The sequence below is a fragment of the Papio anubis genome, chromosome 2 (assembly GCF_008728515.1).
Source record: "Papio anubis isolate 15944 chromosome 2, Panubis1.0, whole genome shotgun sequence".
Lineage (NCBI taxonomy): Eukaryota > Metazoa > Chordata > Mammalia > Primates > Cercopithecidae > Papio > Papio anubis.
In genome coordinates, this window is record NC_044977.1 from 59,577,713 (window position 1) to 59,593,488 (window position 15,776).

Below are 15,776 nucleotides of genomic sequence, written 5' to 3' on the forward strand. Positions count from 1 at the left end.
AGTGCCACTGCTCTCAGAGGTGAGGAGAAATGAAGCACCTTGCTTACGGTAACACAGAGAACTGGTTTTAGATCCCAGATATACTCAGCTAATTGGCAGTAAGAATAGACAATGACTCAGTGGCCAAGAGAAAGGAGGCTAATGCAGAGGGGAAGGCCAGGGCTGGGACAAAGGTCATGAAAAGCAGTTATGACCCGCATGGGAAGGGCATTTAATGGAAGAGTGTGACATACAAAAATGTAGTGGAATTCCATCGGGGGAGGTATTACTTAGGGCTTAGCTATAAAAAGCAAGGTTTTATTCATCTAGATGGGCAGTTCCTTTAGAGATTTTTCTCCCCTGTTTGTCTTGCATGTAATGTGTCTACATGAGAATGTAAAAGAGAAACAAGATGACAGCTCAAAAAAAGAAATCTTTTAATAAAAATTACTCATAAAAATTCTAATAAATTTTAAAGAGCAAGATATTCCTTATTACATTTATAAAAGAACATTTGGTCCTTTTACAAAAAGATCCCTTTTAATTTAAATACATTTCTTATTTACAGATTAAACATAAAATATCATCTAAGTTGCAAAGCATATTGCACATTACAGAGAGAGAAGCATTTGTGTATTTCAGTAAGTTTTCCCCGAGTTTCCAACTCTATACTTTTTTTGTAAAAAGATTTACCTTTCTTATGCAAAATAAATAAAAATGCAGCTTGTGTTCTGCTATTTAAAACTAAAACAAAATAACCTTTAAAAATACTATTCCTCTGCCTTGAAGAAAGAAGGAAGAGGGTATAGAATCAGGGATTTCCACAGGTACTTGACATTTTTACCAGATTCACGTCCGGATTCAAGCGGGAGCATAACTCCGACCCCTGCGAAACCTGGGACACACGGCCCAACCCGCCCCACCTCCTCGCTTTCCCAAGGTGTCCCTGCCCTGCAGGGAAGAGGCACTAGAATAGGAGCTGGATGCTGGGAATGGACAGGAAAGCTCAGAAGTTTCTTCTAAAGTTCCTGCTCAGCCACCCTGTGGCTAAGGTAATCACTCAGCCCTATCTTTACACCAGCACTAAATTTGAAAAAAGATTTTTGTTTTTGTCAACAGACAGAAAAGAAATTTTTCAAAGAGAAAGGCCTCTGGTGCCCTCCAAAAGCAGAAAAGAATGTCTCATGTTGAGTCTACACAATCCAAAGAGGAATTACAGGTGGCAATCATTCAGTAAACTGAACTAAGAAATCATTAAGAGGGATATCTTCCTTTGGTGGGGAGAAGAGGGAAGAGGAGGAGTAACAAGGCCCTCAGATTGCACAACTGCGCTGACCAAACCAGATACTTCCTACAGACGCTCCTCTAATAGTCATGTGCACAGATATCATCCTGGTGCATTTTTCTTTAAATACGTAGAAAATTATTTAAGTGTCACGTGCACAGTCCATGATCTAAAACAAGAAAAGCCCTGAGGATTCAGTTACAATGAATAAGTTCTGGCACAAGCGCTGCAGAAAAAAAATTTTTTTAAATGAACAGAAGATTTCAATACAGAAGCTGGTTTTTCACAATGGCCAGTGCAAATGGAGAGCTAGCAAACCCTTCCTTGCCACCTATTCTTCCAGAAGGGATTCCTCGGTCACATCAACTAAAGTAGCTAAGCCTCCCCTATAATGATTTGAAAGTTTGTTGTGAGAGAATTACGTTTCATCAAGCCAACTATAAGGCAGCTTTCTACAACAGTTCTGCAAAATGCTTCCACCACACTGAGCAAAGCTGACACTAGACACTAGCTACACGTGGGAACAGGAAGATGGGCCAGGCTCAGAGCTGCCACAAAGGATGAAGTCCACTCAGATTTGAGGCATTCCTGGGGCAAAGCACTAAGCAAAGCAACTTCTCTGGTAATCTCCTCCTCATCCATTCTCTACCCAGTATTTCAGAACATAGAACAGAAGAAACTGCAAAAGCCCGGCAGGATATATCACAGTTGTTAACATTCTGACTTTCAAAAAGAAAACAAGTAACCTTTGAAACTGGCTCAAAGAACCTTCTGGCATCCAGCCGCACAAACCACTGACTACATAGCATCAAACTTCGGACTGGGTAGTCTGGAAGCTCAACAACCAGGATGAATATGTACTAACTCACTCACCCTCAGTCTCACCTACTGGTATTAATTCCAGTACCCAGAAGTCAAGAGGGTTTGGGACTTAACATAAAACACGTTTCCTGACAGCCTGTGGCCCCTGAGAAGTACCTGCAGCACTCTGTACTCTGAAAGCATGAGATCCCTATTCCCTATTCCAGGAGCATGAGGAGGAAGGAACATCTGGGCTTGCTCGAGTGATAGGCAAAATGCCTCATTAAGAGAACACTGGAGTGCTTACCCACCACTGCCACCACAGAAGCCAGAGCGGGAGAGGAGGGGAGCGCCAAGAGAAATCACAGGCACGAAGAACTCACCTCCTTCTCTGAGATCCTCTATATTCCCAAATGGGTCACTAACAGTCCTACCTCTGTTTGCCCAGAGACACAGGTACAAGTATGCTCGTGTATGTGCATGCATGCGTGCGTGTGTTTATTTAACATTTTTAATGAGTCAGTGAAAACATTTAAAATATATATACTATTCTCAAAGTTTTCCATTCAGTAGATGGGACATTGTTGATAAACAGAGTAATGCTTCTGAAATGAAAAAAGGTAAAATAGAAGCATTTTATGTTTTCTATTTTAAAACAACTGATGTAATAAATGTTTAAAAGATAGAGATGGCATGTTTATTACTGAAAATCCTTTTCAAAAATCTCAAAGAACTGAACTATATATTTTTAAAACCATAACACTTAAAAATTTTAAGAAGGAATAAGATTTCTCCCTTTTGATACAAATGCAACATAGACAGTGTTTATTTCTAGCTTTGAAAAGATGCACATGAAATCCTTAGAGGTGGGCAAACAGTGATAGGTGAGAACCGTGGTATGTGAGGCTGGAAGTTTTAGGGATTTCCTACCCTTTTTAATAGAATGTGTTTCTACCCATGACGCTTCATGGAAGCCAGACTAAGCATCAACACTGCTGCACTGTGTAAGAGTAGCAGGTGTGTATCAGTGTGGGATCAAAGAGAGATGTTCTGGCTAAGAAAATAAAACAAAAAAAGAAGGCATTTTAGCACAACTTCCTCCGTCTACATGCTTACTTTTACAGGTTGAAAGGCAAAGACTGGCCAAGCAATTTCCATCCCCCTTTCACCATGGTCTCACCATGTGGCTAAACAGGCCTCCAGAAACCGTATCAGTAGCTGTGACATCCAGTGGCCCAAACCAAAACCAATATAAGGCACTAATCTAAAGCCTGTATTACACAGAGAAATGGCTCAAGGATGCTACAAAGTCATGTGATCATTTCTTTCTCCCTGATTTAGCTAATTGGCACTAGACATAGGAAACAAAAACAAAACAGAACTTTAACCCAAATATGGTCAGAACTGAGAATCCTTGCTTAGGAAATATGAGAAAGATGGAAGCTCAGACAACCTTAGGTATTGTTCTCTTCCTAAAAAGCACCTGATTCTGGAACTATGGGATTTCCTCAGGTAAGTTCATATTCAAAATGCAAAATACCATCCAAAAGATCTGTCAGTTAACTTCTTAGACCATAACATAATAATTTAAGAGACTCTGTTAAGAATTCTGGTTAAGACCATTGTTCTTAAGCAAATAATTTGTAACACTGTAAAGATTACTTGAGGCATACATGAACTACTGGATGATTTTTTCTCCCATGTGATCCAAAATCATGGTTGGATATCAGGGGAAGAGCCCAATTATCTAATAACAGAAAGGATGACATTTTCAATGCAATTAAATAGGGATACCAAATGAACCACAGACCCTTTTGCAGAAATTTCATTCTCAATCCTCTAATAAAGAAGTAGCTAGCCAGGTACAGTGGTGCTCACCTGTAATCCCAGCTACTCGGGAGATTGAGGCAGAAGGATCACTTGAGCCCAGGTAACCCTGTCTCAAAAAAATATCAAGACCCTGTCTCAAAAAAATAAAAGTAATAAAAAAAAATTTTTTAAGACATAGCAATACTCCAGTATAGCAGGTGCCAGCAAAGTAAAGAGACTGAGGTTCTAAAGTATAAAGCTATGAACATCAATCCAAAGAATGCCCAATCTATTGTGCTCATAACATCAACATGTCATAAGAGGCCAATTCCATGTACCTTCTCACTTCAAATTATATCCTTAATAGGGCATTTTATTGAACAAGAGAGAAACACTGAAGTGTGCAAGGATTAACCAGATGTGGTGAGGTGCTGCACAGAAATTCCTACACCATCACAGACAGCGAGACTTCTGTCCCCTTCCATTTCAGACTGGACTTTGGCATGGTCTGGGTTCGGTTGTTAAGGTCTGGTTCAAGATGAGGCCTCACAGAGAGCAGATCAAATCAAGCCAACCATCTGGTCAATCTGTCGCATGTAGATGCTCTTTAAGGGCAGGGAGTACCTCCTCTCATCAGGTACACGATTGCACTAGAAAGACAAAAACGAGGGAAAATTAAAAACTCATACGTTGATCTCTCAGAAAATGTGACTGGATGACTTAATCCAGGGTTTCTCAGTCTGGGAACTACTGACGTTTGGAAGTAGGTAACTGTTGTGGAAGCCGCCTGTACACTGTAGGATGGTCAGCAGCACCCCTTGCCTCTCCCAGTAGGTGCCAGTGGCAACTCCTATGCCTCAGTTGTGAAAATCAAAAACGTCTCCAGACACTGTTCCAATGTCCCTTGAGCAGCAAAATCACCCTCAGGTGAAGACCACTGACATAATTTAATATCCTCACTCACTTTATAGATAAAGAAATGGCAGATCCGGGGAGGCTAAAAGGCATCATAGCAACTACTTAGTGGCCAGGACTGAAAGCCACATCCCTGGGGTCCTTAGTACACCCAGAATTTCAGAAAACATTTCTGCTATTTGAAAACAATGTGTTTTTCTGAGCTATGTTTTTCTCATTCACAACTAAACTCTAAATGCTTAAGACTACTATTTTTTTTTTAATTAAAGACCTCCGCACCACTTTTTTTCCTCAAAGGAGATGCACATCTTGAGAACTAACCAACTGTGATATCCCTGGAAGCAGTTGTCTGAATACATCCATTATCCACTTCATCTCCAAAGAAACATTTTCTCCATGCCCTGTAGTTGAACTAACTACGCCCTGCTCCTCATCCCCGGCAAGATTAAGACTGGCAGGTCCTTCCATTGGTCCCGACTGCCCCCCAAGCCCACATCTCTGTGCTTTTGCAGGTGCTACAGCTTCTGCCTGAACATCCTTTCTGGGATACCCCTTCTCATCCTTCAAGGATCTCCAGCAAGTGACCTCCTCAGGGAATCCCGCCTTGATTTTCTCTGGAGATTAGTCCCTGCCCTCTGTGTTTCAACAGCACTACGGACATACACCTAGGATGGAACTGGATTCCCCACTAGGCCATGCCCCTATCCAGAACTGGGAGCCCTTCTGAGGGCCTGAATCCCTGGTGCCTGGAATCATGGGATCAGATCTATTAGCGAGTGTGGCAGGTCAGAGATGTCTCCTTCCTAAAAGAGAAGACACTGCCTGGGTCCAAATCCTGGCTCCACTGTGGGACCTGAACCTCTCTGTGCCTCCCTTTCTTCATCTGTAAAATGGAGACGTTAAAAGTACCCGCCCCTCACAGGGCTGTTGGAGAAGTAAACAGGTTAACGTACGTCAGCGTTCAGAGTGGTGCAAAGGTTAACCCTGGTACGTATTTGCAAGTGCTGGCTGTTACTAACTTTCCCCTCACTCTCCTTCCCCTTCCTCCCGATTATGCTTTGTCCACTCAATCAGCGCTCCATGACTGATGGAAATGGGGGTGGAGGTGGTTATCTACACTCTGGCCTATCGATTTACTTCACAGACTGATGGCGAAGACCTTTACTGGGGCATTAATGGAAAAGCACTGAAGCACAGTCTGCAATGAGAGGGCGCCCCAATGCCAAGGCAACCCATCTGTGGGGAGGCTGCTGAACTCCTGACCACCGCGGCCCTGGGGGATAACGAGATTTGAAATTTCGACTGATCTACATTTCCCTATCCTCACTTCCAAACCATCCTATTTGATTCAAATCAATACAACTACCTGATACTTTCACTAGGGATGCAAGGACTTCCATTTTCAAATTTTTTCTGCTGCTTCTCAGGACAATCTAGGCATGTGGAGTAAAGCCCTACTTCAAATGAATGTGGGTGTTTGCTGCACTTCGAAGAGCATCTTCATTAGGACCATCGTGACTATCACCACTTTTTTCTCTTCTGCTGCTGGTAGATGATTTTGCTGAATGTCTTCCATTTGCCCCTCCAGGTCCACTGATGGATCATATCAATAGGCTCCCTTGGCCTCCAGCTTCTGCCCCAGGCAGCCAAGAAGATGCTCCAGCAGGCAACTGGGGGAGCAGGGAGGGGTCACATGTTGACTCTGCCGGCTCCCTCCAGGCAAGGCCACAAAAGTCAGATCTGAGCGGTGGCTCCTGCTGAGTGGCTGCTCCTCCCATAAGACTCCCCTCTTCCAGGAACCTGTGGCCACTCTCTCCACTGGCACCTGCAGCCAGCAGTGATGATGCCTGCGCTGCTCCTGTGGTTTCCCTACACTCTGACAACATCTATGTAAATGGTGTCTTGAGGAGGTGTTTTCAAATCTCCCAATCTGCGTACGCCATCAATTTTCCATCAGGAAGTCTGAACAACTAAGGAATTCATAGTATTTTCTCTTCCTATATATGCAAATCACCCCTGGAAAAAGCAACTCACGTTGGAGCTGGAGTTGATGACTTTTAACTCGTGAGGTTTCGGCCTGTGCACAGACTTTCCCCCTTGGTCCTGCCCTCCCTCTTCAGAGAAGAATTCCTTCCATGGCAATTCCCGAAGATGCTCATCCACAGATACAATGTGTCCCTCTGTTGTGAACATGTATCTGGTTCCAGACTTGTGTACTGGATTGTCTTCATCAAACAGCTAGAGGGAAGGGAAAAAAAGATACAACCAATAATTGTAGCACACTTGGAACTGAATCATGGGGGAGTGTCTCAGCTACTCAGGGAGTAGAATTTGCTTGGACCTCATGCTTCTCAGTGACAACTGGGTGAAAAGGAATTGACTGACAACTGTGGTGCCCAACCCAGGCTGCAAGGCAGAATCACCTGCTTCATCTAAACTCAGATACCTAGACCTGCCTCTTCCCTACACATATCCCGCCCCGACACAGAGACTCAGAAATTCCAAGGCTAAGGCCCAAGCACAGGTAGTCTATAAAAGTTTGCTGGATGATTGCTATGTGCTACCTAAGAGTTCTCCTGCTGGAATTCTAGAACTACACCCAGCCTCACAGACACCTAGTCCCTGAACTGTAAATGCTGGCAGGGAGGAGCCAAGTTTTATCCATCACCATATCGCCTGGGCCTAGCACAGAGCCCAACACATCTGCCAACATTCAGTTCATTTCTTGCACAACAAGGGTTGGGCTCTGAAGACGCAATGGCCACAAGGCACAGTCCTTTCCCTCAATGGTGCATGTGACATGGAACAAAAGAGCATCTAGAAAGAACATCTAACCCAATATGGGATGCAACAGTGCAGGAGAAGGCAAGTGTTCTGTGAATGTTGAATGAATGAATACCTAGAAATTCTTTGAAACTGTATTGGTCACCTAAACTATTTCAAGATGAGGAAAAATGAGATTCAGTGCAGCTTGTGAATGTTTACACAGTAACAAGAGAAGAACAGGGCAGACCACAGGTTTTCCTCTCCCTAGACTCTAGGTTCTTTCACCTAGCACACCCTACAGGGTCACCTTTCTTTTACTCTAAAACTCGCCCTGTTAACGTCCTTCTGACACCACTGGCTGCTGGATGGAAATACGCAGCTAGGCTCTGACCAGCCTGATTTAGCAGACCTGAGCCACCTGCATGGACAGCAAGAACCACTGCACAGACAAGAATCGACAGCAGGACAGCTGTCTTCCCACTGGACAGACCACATGCGCTGCTGGTGGACATACCTCTGCAGTCGTCTGTGAAAAGACACCAGACACAGAAGAGTATCATCTTAATGGATTAGACCAGCAGCTCCAAAACCTGGCTCACGTGAAACCACTGAAGGCACTTGTCAAAATGACAGATTTCTGAGAACGCTTGTTCTAAAGATTCTGACTCAATATGGCTGTAATCTTAGCAAGGGCCCCAGGGTGATCTGGACCCAGCTAGCCCCAGGCCTAGGAACCACGGAACTAGATAAATGCAATTTATCACAGCTGCTTCTATCTCTGACCCTCTGCCCAAGTTCTCAGTTGCCATCCTATCTTCTAACCTGGAAATCCTGCCCTCGTTTCTATGTGGTCATACTGAGGAAAGTGGCAGGAGAGCACGAGAGCAACTGTATGCAGGAGGAAGAGCGGTGAGGTGGAAAGATCACCAGACAGGGAGTCAGGACCACAGTTCACATTTCAGCTCTGCCACAGCCACCCCCATACTACGGACAAGTTGCCTTACCTCTGTGTAGGCTGTAGTTCTTGTGAGGGAAATAATGAACATATGAACATTAGGTAATACCAAAGGTTTCATCCAGGTCCAGAAATTCTGTCTCTACACACACACACACACACACACACACACACACAATCACGTGCCTGAGGATGTGTATATGGACAGAGACAAGGCTGAGCTGCAGGTCTTGGCCAAGATCACACACATCAAGAAAAGTGAGAAGCCATTATGAACACAGCTCTCTTCCTCAGAGGCATCTTCCCCCTACCACCACACTAACGCTGGTTCTGTATCAATCATTACCAGCATTTCCCACCTAGCACACCCTACAGGGTCACCTTCCTTTTACTCTAAAACTCGCCCTGTTAACGTCATAAGTTTGTAATCATAAGTTCAATTCTCGGTTTACTTGACAAATGACTTTTCAACAAGGTTGGAAACCATGAAAGAAGATAGTAATATCCTTTGGTTCTGACAGCATTTGCATCCTGGGAATGCACAATGTCCAGCATGTAGCTGTGCCCAGTAAGCATCTGTCAGATAGAAGACTATGCGAATGCTCGCTCTAAGCAATACTAAATATTCCTGGGTTCATCTTGCAACACACATACCAGATACAAGTATTTACAGGTCTCACTGAGAAAGAAGCTCTCCATCCGGTCTTCTGTGGACTTGTCAATGACGTGATGCAGCGTGGCGTACCCACACCTACAAAACAATTGTCAGGTCAGTCCTGCCTCTCTTCCTTCCCACCTGCTGATTCACTTAAGAAGCAGAAACATTCTCTTATCAGAATAATCAACCAGTCATCCAGCACCATATGAAACTATGTTTACACTGTAGGGCTCTCCTTTTTTATAGCCTGGATTGTTTGCAAATTTACTTAGCAAGTGCTTTTGGCTGCTAAATTATCAGGTGAGTTACAGGGTGTGGGGGTGGTGGCAGGGGGCTGGCCAGAAGCATAACAGGGCATCAAGAAAATGACTGGCAACAAATTTAAAAGGACTAATTTAAATGTCTAGTCCTAATACTTGTAGAATTGACTTATTATTGAGAATTGACTTATTATTTGAGTATTGACTTATTATTTAAGATAGCACTTTAAAAAAAAAAAAACATGATAATAGCAGGTTAAAAAAAAAAGCATGTCACAAAATTGAAACACAGTATGTTTCTTATATATACATATATACACACATCATATATAAAAATATATTTAAAAGATTATAAGTACATACATTTCAATACTGACTACAGTTTTCTCTGTATGTGGAGATTACAGTGATAATATTCTACTGCTTTATATTTTCTGTACTCCCTAAACATTTTAGTGTATGTGTTATTGTGTAACGAGAGGAAAGAAGTTAGAATGAACACCCATAAACTGCTAGAACCTCACGGAAAAAAAAGGGCAGGTCTCACTACAATGGAAAGGTTCTACTACACCAAAAGGTAAGCAATTTCCCTGTAAATGTAACATTAATGACCTGGTTCTATAAATTAAAATGCAAACTAGGATATTTCCCCAAAACAATTTGAAATAAAAGTGGCTGACAGAAAAAGGAAGGAACTTAGAAAACTGACTTGACTTTTGTGTACTTTTCCAGACTCTGCAGAATATCCATTCCTACATGGAGGTAGAAGGGATTCTTGGTTGCCTAGAGAGAACACGAGAGAATGTGATCCAGCATGGGCTTGGAAGACGTGCCATCGACAAACATCATGGTGACTGCGGGGTGACTGTGGGGTTTCCCCATGGAGACGAGTCGCCAGCCAAAGGAAGAAACAGGGCCCAGGTCATTTACCTTTCAGGGTCACAACGGTTAGAGGACTAAGGTATTCCATCAGTTCACATCAAAGTGTACCTGTGACTTGTTTAACTTTAGCCAGGGGTAAGACCATCTGTTCCAGGGTAGAACAATACTCTACTTTGGTTCCCATCATGATTAGAAATAAAACAATGCCCACCCTGACAGCACCATATCTGAGAACAAATCCAGTTTCTATCTTGCCTCGGAACTCTCCAGAAACTTAAGACACAGGCACAGGAAACAGGACCTTGCCACCATTCCAGTTATGGCACCATGAGGAAAGGCTGATGGCAACAAGACTTTCCAAAGTGTAAAAGGAGGCCGCCACCCTCTCCTCTCTAGTCACCCTGAGAAATCAGTCCTCAGTTGCCTACTCTTCTCACACATGCTCTTAGATGGTTTTACTAGAGAAAAAAACTTCTCTGGGAAGATAAGCCTTTATCCAACAAACAGTTTAAAAATTGGGGATCTTTAATTCATGCCTAGCACCAGATTGAAGCAACAAAGAAAACAACAAGGTTAGCAGTCTCCAGATTAAAAGTGCACAGGGTGTGGCTTCAGAGGGTAAAGCTGTAGGGTGCAAGACATCTCTGTCAACGTGAAGGAGAAGCTGAAAACACGAAAGAAGCAGTGAAAGAAACAAAGAGGAGTAAGCTCACAGGCTACAGGACTAAGCTTAAGAGGAGAAATCAGCCAGTAATCGGCACACCATCCCCCGTGTACAGCCTTGCTCTACTGGGCTCAGAAAGGCCAAACAGGTGTCTATCATCTTTTTCCTTTTTTGAGAGGTTATCTAAAACTCAGGAGGTCCCTTTTTAGGCATGAGGACTACTACCAGTTTCATAGGATTTCTTTCCCCTTTTTTCATCTGAAGCAAATGGCAAGGATTCGGTATAAAAAAAAATTGTTGAATAAATAAATTCAAACCTTAGTGTTAGCCCCACTACCAGAGTTTCTAAAACTCAGGCTCTGCTTGCTAGGGCTGGTCCATGGTGGGCATCTGTTACAGGCCTACTGAATTTCACCAAGGCCAGTTTCTTGGTGAGTTAACCACTTGTGCTGCTGTGCATGTGAATGAAGGAGGACTCTGCGTGTACATACATACGGCATGCACAGAAGTATACATATCTGGCTTCAACTGTCAGGAAGAAGACATTTCACAGTTAAAGTCACATTCCCTCTGCCACTGAAGTAATTTCACAAAGGATGAACACTAGTTTATATACATATATAAACAAAAACAGGCATCCAGATGAATCCCAGATGATTTCCTTTACAACCAAGAAAATGAATTTTCTTTTTATCTGAATAGTTGTTACACAGACCAGGGCTCCACAGTACACTGGTGCAGAATTGTATCCTAAAAACGGGTCTTCTGGTCAAATACATTTGGAAAACACCTTAGTACAAAATCTTCCTCATGAATATTTAAGGATGTGAGATATCAGTCCTACGGTAAAAACACGATTCAGCTTTGTAGAATATGAGGTTAAAAACATATTTCACTGCAAATGCCTTCTCTGTCCTGTGAAGTCACAAATAACACTGAACACTAACAAGACTACAGATAGGGGGTAACTCGATCAGAGTCACTATGAAACAACATAACCCTAAATCATTCAGCAAATGTTCATTAACAACGAACTGCTGGGGTCAGGGGAGGCAGTGAAAGAGAGAAAAAAAAAAAAAAAACTCCAGTACCTGGTAGAGGAGATATGTGGATTCCACTAACTCTGGTCTCAGTGGGTAGAAGAGAACATCAGGGGCCTGCAGCTGCCAGTTATATCTCTCAGGAAGGGCACCATATCGTTTCCATATGGCATAGTAGAAGGCATGAAGGCAGATAGCATCTTCCACATCTCCTATCAGCACCTAAGGAGAGGACACAGGTCATCAGGCTGAGATACCATTCCTAGAGTGACAAGACATGCCACAAAGGGCCTGCCTGGGCTCTCCTCTACCCCCGAGTTCTTACTTGACCTACACATACAGTTAAAGACAAAACCAACCCAAAAGTGACAACCCAGACAAATAAATGCCCTCCCTATCTGGTCACTAATGCCAAATTGACGTGAACTGCAAACAGAAAAACAGATTACGTGTACTAATGAACAAGGAATAAACAACTGAGCGATAATTATCCAAAACTCACACACAGCCCAGCGCAGTGCCTCATGCCAGTAATCCCAGCAATTTGGGAGGCTAAGGTGGGCAGATCACCTAAGGCCTGGAGTTTGAGACCAGCCTGGACAACATGGTAAAACCCCATCTCTACTAAAAGTACAAAAAACTAGTCGGGTGTGGTGGCGGGCGCCTGTAATCCCAGCTACTCTGGAGGCTGAGGCAGGAGAATCTCTTGAACCCGGGAAGCGGAGGTTGCAGTGAGCCGAGATTGTGCCACTGCACTCCAGCCTGGGCAACAGAGCAAGACTTCATCTCAAAACAAAAACAAACAAACAAAAACAAAAATCATACACAGTCACTTCTCAAGCATGGTTTTGCAATTGTGTGGAATGGCTCTGTTCAATATTCTGGAGACTAATTTCACAAACAGAGAGATGAAGACATATAGTGTTAGTGACCTCCCAAATCCAAAGGAGACAGAGAATGCTCAGGGTATTAGAAAAGAAAGAAAGGAAGGGAGAAGCCCTTTCTGGTGACTGGTTATTCTTAGGAAATCTGATTGCAAAATACCTGCAGTCCAGGGAAAAAGGCCTGCAGAGAGTCAATCCAGGTGTTCATCAGCTGCCCACTGAACATGTTCACGTTGACATAGAGTGGGGGGTCTCCTTCTCCTTCATTGCAGGCTTCCCGCCTACAAACCCAAGCAGCACATTCACTGGTGAAAAGAAAGCTCACTGACAGATCTCTACCTCTCCAGCAGCCGCTGGTAGTTTCATTTAAATGGAATTAACATTAATTTTTTCTCCTAACTCATTCCTTAAACCTTTGAAGACAGACTGCCTTTAACTATCTACATTAGACTCTAGCAGAAGATAATATTTACCACAGGATCAAAGTTCCTAATGCAGCCATTATAATATGTCAGGATTTCACAGTATTCTGCAGAAAGCACTTTGAGCTTTGCGTTTAAGAGCCCTGCCACATAAGAGAATTCAGTATATAGCATGGACCTATGCTGGATTTCACCTGAGCAGAAAAACTTGGTTCTTTTGGTACAAAGAGTCTCTTCTCTAGTGATGCCCTATAGCATGGGCCTGGAGAAATGCATCAGAGCAAGACCCTTGGGGATTACTGCTCAATTTAGTTTGTGGCTTTGAGAAGCAAAAATAAATAAATTCCACCCAAAAGGCCCCTTACTTAAACACAGCACATACAAGTGGTTCCTACAACAGCAATGTAGAAATGGACCCAAGAAAATCCTACCAAGCTGGAAGCTCAGTAGCTATCACTTGCACTAAAACTGGACACTTAACATAGAAATACATACAAAGAAAGATCTGGGGGCCAGGTGTGGTGGTTCACACCTGTAATCCCAGCACTCTGGGAGGCTGAGGCAGGCAGATCACAAGGTCAGGAGTTTGAGACTAGCCTGACCAACATGGTGAAATCCCATCTCTACTAAAAATACAAAAATCAGCAAGGCATGGTGGCACGTGCCTATAGTCCCAGCTACCCAGGAGGCTGAGGCAGAAGAATCGCTTGAACCTAGGAGGCAGAGGTTGCAGTAAGCCAAGATCGTACCACTGCACTCCAGCCTGGGTGACAGCAAGACTCTGACTCAAAAAAAAAAAAAAGACAGACAGACCTGGGATAAGAGAGTGACACTAGGTAGAAGCCATTGTAGCTTCAAATGGCTCGCTCTCTCCTGTCATCCTGGATGCATAACAAAAAATAGTGAATAACATTGTTTTAAACAAACTCGGAGAGAGAAAAAAATGTGGTAATTGTCCTTTCTATCACCAAGTATAAAGACCAATCCTCACAATTCTTTGGAAAGTAATAGAACCAAAACACTGTCCTGCAAATAATTGTCCTGCATTGCAGATCTATCTGCAATTAAAGCCACAGTTAAACACTGGGATGTGTCAGCCCCTGTAGTAGCAACAAGTCTCTAAGCCAGCCCCCGAGAACCTCTATTCCTGTGAGTCACACCCTTGCACAGCCCCCTCCCACACTGTATGTATCAGGGTTGATCTGGGTGACTAATGGTCTGGCAGAAGTATTGGTATATCATTCCCAGATTAGTCATGAGAGCACTGTGGCTGCCATTTTGGCTTCTTTCTCTCTTTTTCTCTCAATCACTCATTCTGGGGGAAGCCAGTGGCCATGAGCTACGTACAAAGAGGCCCCTTGGCAAAGAACTGACCCCTCCAGCCAACAGTCAATGAGGAACTGAAGCCTGCCAGCAACCAAAGTGAGCCTGGAAGGGATCTCCCAGCACCATCAGGTCTTGGCATGGCTGTGGCCCTGGCCACCAGCTTGACAACAACCTCAGGAGAGATCCTGGGCCAGAGTGACTGGCTCAGCTGCTCCTGGATTACTGTCCCTAAGAAACTTCATGAGATGATGCTTGTTGTTTTAAGCCACTAGGTTCTGGGGTACTATGCTATGCAGCGACAGAAAGCTAACACAGCTCTTTGCCCCCAGATGACTGACAAACCAGGAGAGGTGGTAAGGTGAGGGCAGAGATAAAAGACCCTGTGATTGTATGTTAAAAAAATACAAACACTTCAGAATGCATTCTATTTGCTTTACAAGGCAACAGAGGAGATGTTAGGGAGACATACCCTCTTCTTAAGTAGTTCTGAATACTCTGATATGCAGCATTAAACATTTCTAGGTCTTCTTTTTCACCAAAGAGAATGTAAGATTTCAAGAGGTATTCATAGAAGGAGTCCAGCCCGGCACCCAGGCCACTCTGCTTTCCAACCCAATGGCCAGTCTGAATGTTCACAACATTGCCTGCAAAAATAAACAAGGTACTTGAGGTCCCAACTGTCTCATCAGGGAGGACATGGATAGGGACACGCCTCCTACTCCAACCACACTGCTCCTCAGCACCTTTATCCTTCGCATACAGGAGGAGTGGCTGCTTGGACCTAACATTTTTGTCAGTCTTATCACTAAGTTAGCCCAGACATCCTTCTAAATATATAGCGTTTACTGACACAAACATGGGGATAAACATTTAATGCAAAATAAAAATAGGTTTGTCATTTTGCTTTTCCAGACTGATGATGCATTTCAAAACTCAAGAGTTTTTCACAGACGTTTTAACCCAGTACTGCCATTCCCGGGAATTTATCCAAAAAAAGATGATTTTAAAAAGAAAAAGTAGCCAGGCATGATGGCTTACACTTATAATCCCAGCACTCTGGGAGGTCGAGGCAGGTGGATCGCTTGAGTTCAGGAGTTCGAGACCAGTCTGGGCAACATGGTGAAACTCTG

The 15,776-nt window shown here is 43.5% G+C and overlaps 1 protein-coding gene across 3 annotated transcripts in view; it reads right to left on the reverse strand.

The window, feature by feature from the left end:
* Nucleotides 1-399: 399 nt before the first annotated feature.
* EDEM1 (ER degradation enhancing alpha-mannosidase like protein 1) overlaps nucleotides 400-15,776 on the reverse strand; it is a 32,213-nt gene continuing 16,836 nt past the window's right edge. The window contains exons 6-12 of one of the 3 annotated variants that reach the window (XM_003894154.5): nucleotides 15,116-15,290; nucleotides 13,059-13,179; nucleotides 12,066-12,236; nucleotides 10,138-10,211; nucleotides 9,165-9,261; nucleotides 6,824-7,027; nucleotides 400-4,524 (exon numbers count right to left, since the gene is read on the reverse strand). In XM_003894154.5, the coding sequence (XP_003894203.1) occupies nucleotides 4,435-4,524; nucleotides 6,824-7,027; nucleotides 9,165-9,261; nucleotides 10,138-10,211; nucleotides 12,066-12,236; nucleotides 13,059-13,179; nucleotides 15,116-15,290 (932 nt within the window). In that variant the 3' untranslated portion in view covers nucleotides 400-4,434. Of the gene's footprint in view, nucleotides 4,525-6,823; nucleotides 7,028-9,164; nucleotides 9,262-10,137; nucleotides 10,212-11,141; nucleotides 11,503-12,065; nucleotides 12,237-13,058; nucleotides 13,180-15,115; nucleotides 15,291-15,776 lie in introns of those variants that run through there. The other 2 variants (XM_021934222.2, XM_021934223.2) reach the window with 2 other exon arrangements.